Below are 15,000 nucleotides of genomic sequence, written 5' to 3'. Positions count from 1 at the left end.
AACACGCCTTAACAATTATCAACATTGTGAGATGTGTCAGAGTGAACCCGGTAGAGAATACGAACATGGTCAAATCATAACTCACTGAATATAGAAAATATAAGATTCGACGAGGGGACGCGTCCTGCGAACCCCCTTTCGTTTTTCTGTGGCCATGTATTACGGGAAGACTGCATCTTCTGGCAGTACACCGGAGAGAACCCTATTGTCTAACTGTACTCGGCCAACACACGCTACACTTTACTTTTGCGTCCCTTTCCCTACCACTTCCACAACTAGGCAGGAGGTTAGCAACACACTGGCACATTGCGAACTAGAGTTGTGAAGTCGCGTGGTTACTTAGCTTAATTCAATCACTTGGTAATCCGCGGCTTTGTTTATATATAAAAAGACAACTTAGCTCGGACCGTTTGCCATGAATGCTTGTCTGTTTGAAACTTGCTTGTGTGGGTCTTCATTGACATTGGGTGTTGAATACTGTTCACCACTCTATATACCACCATTGTGTGACGGATATATCATGTGTGCAAATATTCATGGGGGGGAGGGGGTGAGGGGAGGCTGGCTAAACTACACTCTAAAAATTCCTGCTAAAGGCACCGAGAGCAGCTCAAGTACAGTTTGAGAATATGGCTCAAAAATCCTTCACCCTTGACATTTAAAAGTCCTGAGCCGGAAGTCTTAAGTCACCGCAGTGTGCTAGCACCCGATTCACCAATAGATTTAATAGCTCTTCGCAAGCAGTAGTCTTTTGTTAAGGAGCGTATCTGCAGTAACTTGAAATTCGGACACTGAAAGTCGTGCGATGGAACTTGAAACATTGTGAAACACGAGACCTAATGGCAGACTGTGGTGGCCTAACATCGCTTACTTTGCGGCCTTCTGTCTCACTGCCTGTTATGAGGATCTTCCAGTGTTTGCTCATCCGTTATCCAATACAGTAGTATAAATTTGGATGGGATAGGCTTAGCTTAGACTATCAACAAGAGAGGGACACTATTTAACCAACAACACAGTCAAACCCTTAACCTTTTACCCTTTTCATTAACAAAATAATCTATGTGGGTAGTGTTGTTGGGCTGGGAATGGTTACATTAGAGACCCACACGCTCATCTAGGTAACAGTACTGAAAGAACCAGTGGAAGTACTCTAACAAAGTACACTTCAAGGTATCGGTGGCGGCGTTTTGAGGCACCGGAAAGATCATCAGTCTTTGAGAACACTTAAAGCCACGCAGAATTTGTGACGCGGTTCTGTCGACGCCGGCAGAGGTCTGCGAACCTCTCCATATGCTTGAGTAGCTTCTCAACATCCATGTCTCATTGTGTGCGTGAGTCAAGGCTCAAGTATTCACCAGCTGACCACTGTTTAACCCACCACTGTCATCTTCAGGCGAATGTAGTGTCCATATGCACAAAACTGGATCTGAACTAATGACATGAGGGATTCCTTTGACAAGACAATAAATCCTGGACACATACCATATCGCAATGAAGTCTCACCTTCAGTAACATGACCAACTTAACCTCCAAGAATGGGTCTAGCTTGCCTTACTACATGGCCTCTGGTATACACAGGTTCTAGTATTTCCCGGGCTGTGGTATACAATAGCTACAGTGTAGTATACTGCAGTCCTGTATGGCAGGGCACAATACACATGAATGTAACATACATACCTGGCAGACACAGGCTCCAGTATATGCAGGTTGTGGTATACATTAGTTCAGTTATACGCAGGTCCTGGCACATATGGACTGTGGTGTATACTAGCTCTGAATTGACAGTTCTCATATGTTGAATTTACTAAGAAACCTCATGAAGGGGCACAATACGCTGAGGGGTTAATTGTAACAAATTGGGCTATATCAAAGAGCCAATCATTAGTCTTCTGAATGTTACAAAGGTTCATGTCGGTGTTCAGAATCCGATGCTACCTGTGCACCTACGTAACAGTTGCTTCAGTGTCCGTGCTGCCTCTGCTCTTTACCTGCTCTTGTGACGTTATGACCAATGTGGTCAGGTCGGCCTGCTTGGTCGTGCTGTTGCTGACGTCTGACTTCAGTCTGTCAGTCTTCGAAATTTGAGAATAGAACACAGAGCATGGTGGTCACATTTATATTTGCTATGGGGGATTCTTAAGAGGAAACTTATCTTTGTGCTTAGCGCCTGAGGTCAAGCAGGCTTCCTGTGAATGAAATCTCAGGAAATTATTTTCGTTTTTCAGCTGAGGGGCAGTGAAGAAGTGACTGGTCATGTTGTAGCAGTGGGAGAAGGGCTAAGGATGTTGGAGGTAACAGCAGAATAACCAGCAGAAGTAGCAGAAACTGCAGCAGACTTGTCCACTATTGTGCTCTTTCACTAAATACAGACACTACACACCGAGTACAAGCTCTTGGTGGTGCACGCTGCTGGGACATGAGTATTTATAAACAGTCACTCTGGGGCGCTGATCTGCAGTCACCAACAGCACAGACAAATGCGCTTTAAAATTTGCTATACAAACACTCGATATGTCTCATTCTTGCAACACAATTTGGCTGAACTTGTTCTGGTGAGGAAGAAGAGTCCATCGAGTGTTACAAAGTGACACTTGTACTGACAAGAACGTTACAACTGTTTGTCTCTTTTGACAGTGTACGTATAGCTCTAGCGTGAGAGGCACGTCAGAGTGCAGTATCAATGGCCCACACTGTCCCGCTTGTCCTGGTGTCTAGATACATGCTAGACGCCACCAAGAACACAATAAAGTAGAATAAATATTGGTAACGCTATCACGTTGGCTTCTGGCCGAGGAGCAACATGGCAGTGGGAAACTTGCTATATTTTCATACCAACACACTCATTCCAAAGTAACACTCTGGCGGGCACCACCATGCGCAGGATGTTACGCTACTCATCCCGGGACTCTCGGTAGCTTCCAGATCCTGAAGACGAAACTCTGAGGCGTTCTTAGTCTCCAAGACGCGTCCTGGAGGTGCTTTGTACATCTGTCGAATATCTCCGGAGGCGGGCCTGCCTCTGCACCCACCGAGGAGGGTCGGGAGTCTCCACGCAGTCGCACTGGCTCCTCCCTCCTTCGTTCCCTCGGAAGCGAACGGCTCGTGTTCTTCAGACAGCATGTAAAGCCTACGACCTGCTCGTGATAAGACTACCTAACACGATGTCGACGGACTACCAATATTGCGGCTGCGACCAGGTGGGCGTGGGCTCCGTGTGGGCTTGATTCTGAGTGGATGTGGTTGATGGCGGGCGTGGGGCTGTGATGAGGCTGGGGGTCCCACACACACACACGCACGCTCGAACGCACTTGGGGATGACACTATCACACGCTTGGTCCACCGGGCAATGGCTATGACACTACGTTGCCAAGATTATTCCTGAAAGCAAGAGAAAGTTGGTATGACTAAAAAGTTAAATTGCTTTGCGGTTTTAATTCGGAATGACTTTATTTCTTTGATTATCTATTGATTGATTTACTGTTTAACAATGGATTCTTAAAGATCGTTATAATGCATATTGCATATCGATGTGGACATGAGTATATCCATGTGAACAAGAGTATGTTTCTATGGTAATTGAGTCAAACACAATTGCATGATAAAAGAAAAAACATTTACTCTTTCTCCCTTTCTCTTTCTTTTTCACCTCTCTCTCTCTCTGTCTTTCTTTCTCTCCCCTCATTTGGATTTTTTTCTCTGTCTGTCTGTTTGTCTCTTTCTATCCATTAATTAATTTCGCCTTCCCACCCTTTATCATTCACTTCGTCTAAAAAGATTATCATTGAATATTTCTGTTTCTCTCTCCCGACACGTGAATAGGCCTATATGCACGCGGTTACACGTATGTTCAAACGCTAGTGCACTTGTGTGGGTTCATTTCTATGAATTCCCCCTCTCACCCTCTCTGTCTGTGTCAGTCTCTCTCTCTCTCTCTCTCTCTCTCTTCCTCCTCCAATCTCTCCCTCCCCCTCCCTCTCTCCCTCCCCCGTCTCTGTCTGTCTGTCTGTCTGTCTCTCTCCATCTCTCTCTCAGTAATTTATGCACATATTCTCCCCACACTCCTCTCTTTCTCTCTTTCCTTCCTTATTCATTGCCTAATCATTTTTTTTCACCAAAGTGATTAAGCTCAAGCCAGGGCTATCAAACTCGACACCATTCGAACGCTAATTTTCATTCCAGCACCTTGTAAGTTATTTTCTGCTACGTAACATTTTATTTCGGAGATTTTATCTTAACACAATAACTATTTCATTATTTCACAAGATAATTATTATTATTTTCACCCTGAAGTCCATTTATAACCACACCAAAGACAATATTTATGCACAAACTATACATTTGTCAAGTTTGCTGTAAGTCTTCAGTCTTTTTTAATATAAAGTTATATACCAATCTTGACTCCATTATGTTTAGTTCGAATAAAATATTTTGAGAGGGAGACATTCTCTTCTCCCTAATATTCTTCTCGCCCTCCTTTAACTAATGTTTTCCTCTCTCTCACCTTGTATCCCATCCTCTTTCCTCTCACTATCACCCAACCATTCTTCCCTCTCACATACTCTCCTCTAGCCTTCCTCCCTCTCACATCTCCCACCTACCTTCCTCCCTCTCTTCTTTCCTCCCTTTCCCAACCTTCCTCCCCTCATCCTCTCTTAAACAAGCATTCTTCTCTCTCACATTTTCTTCTATATCCTCTCTCCTACACACATTTCCTCCCCTGCACCTCTCCCACCAACCTTTCCCCTCTCGCATCCTCTCTCCCACCCATTTTCCCCCTCTCGCATCCTCTCTCCCACCCACCTTTCCTCCCTCTCTTTCCCCCCCTTTCCCAACCTTCCTCTCTCCCCTCACCCTCTCCCACCAAAGCCAACTCACCTACACCTCCCTCCTCATAAGAGGTCCTCCTCGCACTTGGGTATGTCGAAGATCTCAGCGAAGAGTGGGGGCAGCTTGAGCCTCGACCAGCTAGACCGGAACCAGTTCAGGTGTTCTTGGTGCTTGGCTCCGATCTGCCGTAGCTCTGGCATCTTCATTACTACGTTGGGGAACAGGTGTGTCTCGCTGGCGTGGTTTCTGCCCACCTAGAATGCAATGGTGATGATTTAGTTTGGTTCCATGTCTTATGGTGGATATCCTTTGCTGCGATATGCTAAAGAAATAATTATTTAGTTTGATTCCATGTCTTACTATGGATATTCTTTCTGCGATATGTTAACAAAATAATTATTATTTAGTTTGATTCCATGTCTTACTATGGATATTCTTTCTGTCATATGTTAACTAAGTGATAATTAATTTGATTCCATGTCTTACTTTGGATATTCTTTGCTGCGATATGCTGACAAAATTATAAATTAACTTGATTCCCTTTGTTACGATGGAATGTATACGTATACTCATACATATATGTACCCACAAGAGCGCCCCTTCCAATCCCTTCGCCTCACCTGCACCCTCAGGGCCTCGATAATCCGGTCCTGCTGCTGCTCTATGACCTTGGTGTCGGTGATGCCCGGCCGCTCCGCCGTCAGGAGCACGACGCCCGTGAACAGAGCCAGTTCAGTGTCGTTCAGGTTCAGGTTGTTGAACGACATTGCGAAGTTGAATATCGTCGTGACAAAGTCTTGCTGCGTTTGGGGGAGAGAGGGAGAGGGTGTCAGACGGGTGTTGGGGCGAAGAGGGCGGGGGTGAAAGGGGGAGATGCTATGTATAAACAGACACACAGACACATAGACATAGAGACCCACACAGAGACACACACACGCACAGACGAGCGCAAACACACACACACAAAGAAGAAAAAGGTGGAGATGCTATATATAAACACACACTCACACACATAGACACACACACACACAAATAAATAAATAAAAGGAATAAATATCCAGGAAGGTTGTCTGGTACAAGAAATTTATTCTCCATGAAATTAAATAAACTATAATAGTTTTAGATCACTGATGGTGTGGAATCATATAATTTTGAAAAAAAAGTCATTTTGATTTAGCAATTCTACGAAGGGGGTTTTGCCCTAAAACTTTTTTTTACTATTAAAAAGACTATGAATTATCAAAGACTAAGAAAAAAGTTGATGCAAAAGTTATTGTCCAAAAGATTTACAACACACAGGTAGACAAAAAAGTACGCCTCAAAAGAAGAAGAAGAAGAAGAAGAAGAAGAAGGAGAAGAAGAAGAGGAAGAAGAAGAAGAAGAAGAAGAAGAAGAAGAAGAAGAAGAAGAAGAAGAAGAAGAAGAAGAAGAAGAAGAAGAAGAAGAAGAAGAAGAAGAAGAGGAATAAGAATAAGAATAAGAATAAGAATAAGAATAAGAGGAAGAAGAATAAGAATAAGAAGAGGAAGAAGAATAAGAAGAGGAAGAAAAAGAAAAATAATAATAATAATAAGAAAAAATCATATGCTACCAAACTCACATCGAACATCATCTCCATTTGACTGCGAGTGACGTAAGACCCGTCGCTGAACGTCAGGGTGTTGTCCACGGAACTAATCATCCGACTTATATGCGTCAGCCAGAGCTCGAAGAAGCCGACCTTGATGAGAATAAGTTGGTCGTCTTGGGACAACTCCGAGAATCCTGGAAGAAAGAGGAAGAGAGAGAGAGAGAAAGAATGATTAGAATGATGGGGTTAAAAAAGGGGGGTGGGGGGGGGGGGGTGGAGGTGGAGGGGGGGTCTTTGAATTTTTGTTTTGGTATTTGTTATTGTTGTTGTTATTGTTATTATCATCGTAATTATTATTATTATCAAGATTATTATCCTTATTATCACTATTATCATTATTATCAATATTATTACTGATGCTATTACTATTGTTATTATCATTATTACTAAGAATTTTATGATCATTAATATTATCATTATTACCATGATTTTTATTATTATTATTACCCTTATTATCAATATAATTATCATTATTATCTTTGTTATTTTTTTCATTTTGTGCGTAGGGACACTTCTATGTTTTGATTTACAGACTTCCAAAAAAGGAAAAAAAAGAAAGAAAAAAATCTAAAAAAGTAAAAAAAAAAAAAAAATCGATAAAAGTAAAAAAAAAATCGAAAAAAAGAAAAAGTAATAAAAAAAATAAAAATAAAAATAAATAAATAAATATATAAAATAACTAAATAAATAAGCAAAAAAAAAAAAAAAAAAAAAAAAACAAACAAACACAAAAAAACAAGCGTACCTGGCACTCTTTTGGCGAACTCGACCACCCGCTGTATCGAGGGGGTCATGAAGACGGCGAAACTCTGCCACATGGTTATCTTCTGGTGTTCGAGGGTGTCCATGGTGGAGGAGGCTGCCTCGGGGTCGCTGCTCACTTCTGACGTGTTCTGCAGGAGGCGACGAAGGGAGAGAGGGAGAGGGGGAGTTAGATATGTTTTTTAATTTTTTTTAAAATGTTTATTTATTTATTTATTGTTGTTATTTAGATATGTTAGATATGTTTTTTCATGTTTTTTCATTTATTTATTATTATTTAGATATGTTAGATATGTTTTTTTTTCAAGGAGGGAAGGGCGATGGGGTATAGGGAGAGGGAGAAGAAGAGGGACAGGGAGAGGGAGAATGAAAGATAAATTCTATAAATACAAAACACTTTTGACTTTTCGGACTTTTGAAGTTTTCGGAATCACTCTCAGCCGTTTTGTCAAAATTGTGCCAGGCCCGACCCAATCTTCATAAATACAGATGCAGAAATAAAGGCATATCTGTCCATATATCTAATAGATATACCTATAACCATCTATTTGCCCGGTTGAGATGCATGTCTAGACTGATAAGTATGCGTTTATTTCTTTATTTATGCGTGTCAAGTATACGAATATTCTTTGGGTCGGGCCTCGCACACTTCTAACAATAACAAATAAAAGTTTGTGTTACGTCATATTTCATGCTCATGGATCTTGGCGTCAGTACTGGACATCTGTGTGAACTATAGATATGATATTCAACCATGTTCTGTGTTCTAAGTTCTATGACCCTCAGTTCAATTACAATTTGGTTTGAGTCGATCGTCTACGTCAGTTCTCTAGATGCTTTTTTTTTTTATATTGCTGTTTGTAAGCTTTGGAACAGATTGCCTTTAGAGATTGTAACTTCTCCGGCTCTTGGTAAGTTTAAAAGATCAGCTAATATGTTTTTTTTTCTTAGTTAAATAGCTGGCTTTCTATTCTTTTATTCTTTCGTAGCTGTTTCTAGACCTGCACTGACACCTCTGGTGGTATAAATCTCGATTTTTTCTTTATATAGCTTACAATAATAATATGTGGTAATGCCACACACACACACACACACACACACATACAGACACACATATATACACACACTCACACGCACATATATATTATATATATACGTACACAGAAAATAAATATGCCATTTTCTGCAGCAGATATTTGTAAGATACCTTCGCTGCCGCTCCTGCCGCCGCTGCGTTCGCTCCGTCCAGCCCGCGGCCGCGCACTCAGTCTCCCTTCGCGCAATCTCCTTGGGGGATCGCGCACCCCGGGGCATGCGGCAGCGCCCCTGGTGGCCGGAATGCACACTGCCGCCGGGGAGCTGCCTGCGAGATGCTGCCCGACAATAGCTTGTTGCGCATGGGAACTCAGGAACGCTATCGTTTTATTTATACTTGTTTATTTATTTTTTTTCCTTTGGTCATACAGAGAATGATCGAATAATAACGAGATTGACATAATTTAGAATTATGCCTACGTACAATCTTAAACATTATATTCAAAATGGGATTTCTCCTTGCGACTTTTTTTCCTATAACAGCATTAAAAGACATATGACGGCGTTTTTTTGAGTCAGTATGAGTAAAATCTTCGGATTACTTTAAAATCCTCTAATGACCTCATAAAGGGCATTAATGGGTTGTCAAATCCTATAACAATCACTATAATTATAACTTATTTATATACTTTACTACCTACAAGTTTTATCTTACTCGATTTGAGAAAATTCAATCTTGCGCTTATAAATATCGCGACTGAAGACATAGTAGCGTTTGATATTTGCAGTGTTCGATTTCCTGAGCACGTATTTTAGAACGACAGAACACGACAGCGAAGGACAATGTAAACAACTCTATTACAGTGTATTAAATGATTCTACTTCAATCCTGCAGATAATTTGATAGCGTGACTTGGCGAAATGCGAACGAGGAACACATCGTCAAATAGCGCGAACAAGGAACATGAAAACGTGCGGGTTATTAAAGAAAACGGACACGATCTTTTGATGACGGAAGCGTGGCGTCATAGTGACACGTGACGCCATACTCATACGTGATGTCATATGATCCGTGACGTCATGTGATACGTGACGATAGGGAGAGGAGGGAGGAGGGGGGAAGGGAAGGGTGCAAGGGGGCGAAGATGAAAAGTTGGAGAGGGATACGGACAGAATAAAAATGTTAGGGCATATATATTAATGGTATTGAGGATGATGATAATGAGGAAGAAGAGGGAGATGGGAGGAGGAAGGGGAGGAGGAAGGGGAGGAGGAGGAGGAGGAGGAGGAGGAGGAGGAGGAGGAGGAGAAGAAGAAGAAGAGGAAGAAGAAGAAGAAGAAGAAGAAGAAGAAGAAGAAGAAGAAGAAGAAGAGGAAGAAGAAGAAGAAGAAGGAGAAGAAGGAGATGAAGAAAAAGAAGAAGAAGAAGAAGAAGAAGAAGAAGAAGAAGAAGAAGGAGATGAAGAAGATGGGAGGAGGGGAGTGGGAGGAGGAGGGGGAAGAAGAAGAAATAGAAGAAAGGGAGATGAGGAGGGGGAGGATGAAGAGGAAGAGGAAGAAGAAGATGAAGGGGGAGAATAAGGAGGGGAGGAGGAGGCGGAGAAGAAGAAGAAGAAGAAGAAGAAGAGGAGGAGGATGTCAATGCCAATGCCAATAACAACCACAACTCACAAAAATGATGAAGAAGGGGAAGAATAAGAAGGGGGAGAATAAGGAGGAGGCGGAGAATAAGAAGAACAAGAACACGAGAAGGAAGATGAGGATAATCCCAATGCCAATAATAACAACCACAACTCACAAAAATGAAGATGATGAAGAAGGAGAAGAATAAGAAGGGGGAGAATAAGGAGGAGGAAGATGAAGAAGAAGAAGAAGAGGAAGAGGAGGATGTCAATGCCAATAACAACAACCACAACCACAACTCACAAAAATGATAGGCTTCCTGACGAGCGCTCTGGTCTTCTCCTCCGTGTAGGAACAGTTGGCGTGGTGTGCTTGGGAGATGGTGAGAATTATGTCATAGATGGCCAGCTGTTTGTTCTCGACCTCTCTGGCCACCATCTCTGACCCTTCGCCCCGCCCATCGCCTTCTCGCTCGCGTGACCTCTTAGGGACACGCCCATATCGAACGGCTGAAAGGAGGTGGTTGGTTAGAATGGGCTGTTTTGGGTGGATGGGTGGTTTAGCGAGGGGGGGGGGGGTTGTTTGTGTGTTGGTGGTGTTATTTTTGTGTTGTTGTGTGGGTGGGGTTGTGTTATTGTGTGTGATGTTGGTGGTGTATGCTGGGGGTTGGGTTGTTTGTGTGTTGGTGGTGTTATTCTTGTGTTATTGTGTGGGTGGGGTTGTGTTTATTGTGTGTGATGTTGGTGGTTAATATGCGTTTGTGTGTGTTGGTGGTGTGTGCTGTGTTAGGTTTTGGGGTTTTGTGTTATTTCTGTGTTATTGTGTGGATGAGGTTGTGTTGTTGTGTGTGATGTTGGTGGTTAATATGCGTGTGTTGGTGGTGTATGCTGGGGGATGGGTTGTTTGTGTGTTGGTGGTGTTATTTTTGTGTTATTGTGTGGGTGGGGTTGTGTTGTTGTGTGTGATGTTGGCTAATATGCGTTTGTGTGTGTTGGTGGTGTATGCTGTGTTAGGTTTTGGTGTTTTGTGTTAGTTTTTTGTTGTTGTGTGTGAAGTTGTTGGTTAACATACATCTGTGTGTGTTGTTGTCTGTTATGTTAGGTTTTGGGTCTCGAATTTCGTGTTAGGTTTTAGGTTTCGAGTTTCGTGTTATATTTTGTGTTGTTGTGTGTGAAGTCGTTGGTTAATATACATTTGTGTGTGTTGTTGGTCTATGCTGTGTTAAATTTTAGGTTTGGGTTGTGTTATTTTTGTATTATGGTGTAGTTGGGTTTGCCTTAATCTGTATGAAGTTGTTGGTTAATATACATCTGTGTGTGTTTTTGGTCTGTGTTGTGTTAGATTTTGCGTTTCAAGTTTCGTGTTATTTTTGTGTTATTGTGTGGCTGGGATTGTGTTATTGTGTATGAAGTTGTTGATTAATGTACATTTGTGTGTGTTTTTGGTCTGTGTTGTGTTAGATTATGGGTTTCGAGTTTCGTGTTATATTTGTGTTAGATTGGGATTGTGTTATTGTGTACGAAGTTGTTGATTAATGTACATTTTTGTTGGGTGTGTTAATGACAGGAGGTAATGAGTTATGAACGAGGAATGTCACAGTGTGTAATTAATTAGGGTAAAGCCTCCTGTAGTTATTTCTCTAATGTTAATGATGATGATAATATAACGATAATGATAATAATGGCAATAATAATGATAATTATGATGATGATGATGATGATAATAATAATAACAAAAATAAGGATAAAAATAATACTAATGTCAATATTATTACTACTACTACTATTACTATTACTACTAGTGATAGTACAAGTAACAGTAAGTAATAGCAAGAGTAAAAGTACTACTACTACTACTACTAATAAAAATAAAATCAATCAAAATCTAAGAATGAAAGACTGAAGGGAGATCCTAATGAAAAAATCACTGCCAAACATCACTAAAAAAACACACACAAAAAAAACGAAAAAACTAAAAAAAAAAAAAAAAAAAAAAAAAAACGGAAAAACGAAAAAACGAAAAAAAAAAAAACGAAAAAGAAAAAAACCCTTTAAATAATACTCACAGTCTCTCGACATGCCCACGGCGAGACACTTCTTGAAACGACAGTACTGACATCTGTTCCGGTTCAGTCTGATGACCAAGCACTTCCCGTCTCGAAGGCATCTGTACTCGATCTGCTTCTGGATGCTGCGCCTGAAGAAACCCTGTGGACACGATGGGAAACCTCTTAGAAACGGGGGTGGGGGGGGGGTGGGAGGGTCTCAGGGTTCATCAATAGGTGCTCGAATGTGTGGTTATAGAGTTATGTATTATATGAATATGATAATTTATAAATTTAATAAATATAATGATATATAAATATGATATAATAATATATAAATATAATATAATATATAAATATAATAAATATAATAGAATATAAATATAATAAATATAATAATATATGAATATAATAGATATGATAATATATAAATATAAATATAATAATATACAAATGTAATAAATATAATAATATACAAATGTAATAAATATAATAATATATAAATGTAATAAATATAATAATATATAAATATGATAAATATAGTTTTATAGAACTAGTTTGCTTATAGTTGGTACAAGTTTTATCACCAAGTGTAGATATATGTGCATTATAAGTAAATACATGTAGGAGATTTATGCACATACAATACGGGTGCGTTTAGTGTGAATTTGTATGCAAAAACAAGCACTACCGCATAAATGAAATTAAATATAAATACCCTTACAGACTATCAAAACATAAACACGTTAAAATAGAAATTCATACAGGTACGCACTCATCTGCATACAAATGCACATATACACCCAAATGTAAAATGAACCTCAACATGTACAGTTAGGTAGTCGTTTGTATATAGTTGGTACAAGTTTTATCGCTTCTGTGTAAATATATGTGTATTATAAGTAAACACATGATAATAGAGATCGATGCATATGCAATACAGGCGCGTTTAGTGTGAATTTGCATACAAATACAGGCACTACCGCAAAATGAAATTGAATGTTAATACCCTCACAGGCTATGAAAAAGCATAAACAAATGTTAAACCAGAAATTCATACAATTACGTACTGATTTGCATACAAACACACATATACAGCTAAATTGAAAATGAATCAATACTAACACTACAGTTAGGTACTCATTTGTATGTAGTTGGTACAAGGTTTATCGCTTCTGTGTAAGTATATGTGCATTATAAGTAAACACATGATAGACTTCGATGCACATTAAATGCAGTTTAATATAAATTTCCATTGAAATATAAGCACTACCGCATAATGAAATTGAATGTTAATAGCCTCACAGGCTATGCAAAAACATAAACACATGTAAAACCAGAAATTCATACAATTACGTACTCATTTGCATACAAACACACATTTACACCCAAATGGAAAATGAATCTTAACTCTTATCACTAATACTAAGTACATTTAGGTACTCGTTCGCATATAGTTAGTACAAGCTTCATCGCTTAAGTGTAGATATAAGTGTATTATAAGTAAACGCATGATGATAGAGATCGATAAACATACAATGCAGTTACATTTAATATAAATTTTCATTCAAATACAAGCACTTCCGCATGAACAAAATTGAATGTTAATACTCTCACAGACTATAAAGAAACATAAACAATTATGTAGTCATTTGCATACAGATACACATGTATACCTAAATGGAAAATAAACCTTAACGCTTAACACTAACACTAATTATAGTTAGGTACTCGTTTGTATATAGAGTGTAGATACAAGTTTTTTTAATAAGTAAATATATCATAGAAATCGATGCAAATACAATATAGTTACGTTTTATATAAATTTACATACAAACAAGCACTTCCGCATAAATGAAATCGAATGTTAATACCCTTCACAGAATATCAAAAACATAAACACATGTTAAACCAGAAATTCATACAATTACTTACTCATTTGCATACAAATACACACATACACCCAAATGGAAAATGAAGCTTAACACAACCATACCGGAAGCACACACAGGCACATGTTAGTTGATATAGAACCTCATACTTTACAACCTTAGGAATACACTCACAACACAGAACGGGAATTAAATAACTGTTAAAACTGGATTGCACAAAAGTATCTGCCCGGCCATGATAGCACTTGCTTTAGTTAATGATAATAATGATAATGATGATAATGATAATGATAATAGTCATAACAATAATGATGATAATGGTGATAATGATGATGATGGTAATAGTAATAACAGTAATAGTAATAATAATGTTATTAATAATAAATAATTATGATAAAAAAGATGTGATAATGATGATGATGATGATAAAGATGATGATAATAATGATAGTAATAATAATAATAATAATGATAATAATCATATAATAATAATAATAAAGATATGATATTAATGATAATTATGATAATAATAATAACTTATATTCTGTTATTTCACAGCTGTCTTCCTCCTTATCATCCTTGATCTTGACGGTATATAAGAGCAAAAGTAAAGCTTCTCAGACAAAAAGAAAAAAAAAAAAAAAGAAAAAAAAGAAAGAAAGAAAAAAGAGGAAATTAACGGTGACGTCTACGATTATTGCCAGATGCTTCCAGGTACGAATCTAGATTGGTTGGGAAGAGCCCCGGGTTCTGCCCAAGGTGTATTTGACCTTTGACCTTAACTAGAGTAGATGTTTCCCACACTTCTTTTTTTCCTAAGGATATATGGAGTTTTTTTTTTCAAGATACATGGATTGGAAAAATATGTTTTTTTTTCTTTTTCTTTTTTAAAGATATATGGATTTTTGTTTCAAGATACATGGATTAAAAAAAAGATACATGTTTTTTTTCTAAAGATATATGGTTTCTTTTTAAAAGATATACGGATTAAAAAAAAAAAGATATATGAAACTTAATGCGTATTAGATCAAGGGTAAATATATGATATATAGTTAAATAAATACGCTATGTGGTTAAATAAATAGTTGAATGGATTTGCAAAACGTAATCCACACAATATTGGGTAAATTAGCTTCCAGGTGCTTGGGACGAAAACGTGGATGCAAGAGAGAGCAAAATAAATAATGG

The 15,000-nt window shown here is 38.8% G+C and overlaps 1 protein-coding gene across 1 annotated transcript in view; it reads right to left on the bottom strand.

Moving 5' to 3' along the window:
• The window catches only part of LOC113826024 (ecdysone-induced protein 78C-like), a 74,336-nt gene that overhangs the window by 1,192 nt on the left and 58,144 nt on the right, over positions 1 to 15,000 (bottom strand). The window contains exons 3-9 of the mRNA XM_070118398.1: positions 11,943 to 12,084; positions 10,181 to 10,386; positions 7,203 to 7,350; positions 6,428 to 6,591; positions 5,448 to 5,627; positions 4,876 to 5,081; positions 1 to 3,378 (exon numbers count right to left, since the gene is read on the bottom strand). The exon at positions 1 to 3,378 is cut by the window's left edge and continues 1,192 nt beyond it. Coding sequence (XP_069974499.1) covers positions 4,890 to 5,081; positions 5,448 to 5,627; positions 6,428 to 6,591; positions 7,203 to 7,350; positions 10,181 to 10,386; positions 11,943 to 12,084 — 1,032 coding nt within the window. The 3' untranslated portion in view covers positions 1 to 3,378; positions 4,876 to 4,889. The remainder of the gene's footprint in view (positions 3,379 to 4,875; positions 5,082 to 5,447; positions 5,628 to 6,427; positions 6,592 to 7,202; positions 7,351 to 10,180; positions 10,387 to 11,942; positions 12,085 to 15,000) is intronic.

The sequence above is a fragment of the Penaeus vannamei genome, chromosome 42 (genome assembly GCF_042767895.1).
Source record: "Penaeus vannamei isolate JL-2024 chromosome 42, ASM4276789v1, whole genome shotgun sequence".
Taxonomy (NCBI): Eukaryota; Metazoa; Arthropoda; class Malacostraca; order Decapoda; family Penaeidae; genus Penaeus; species Penaeus vannamei.
The sequence above is the reverse complement of the archived record's forward strand: the minus strand, read 5'-3'. Positions and strand labels throughout refer to the sequence as shown.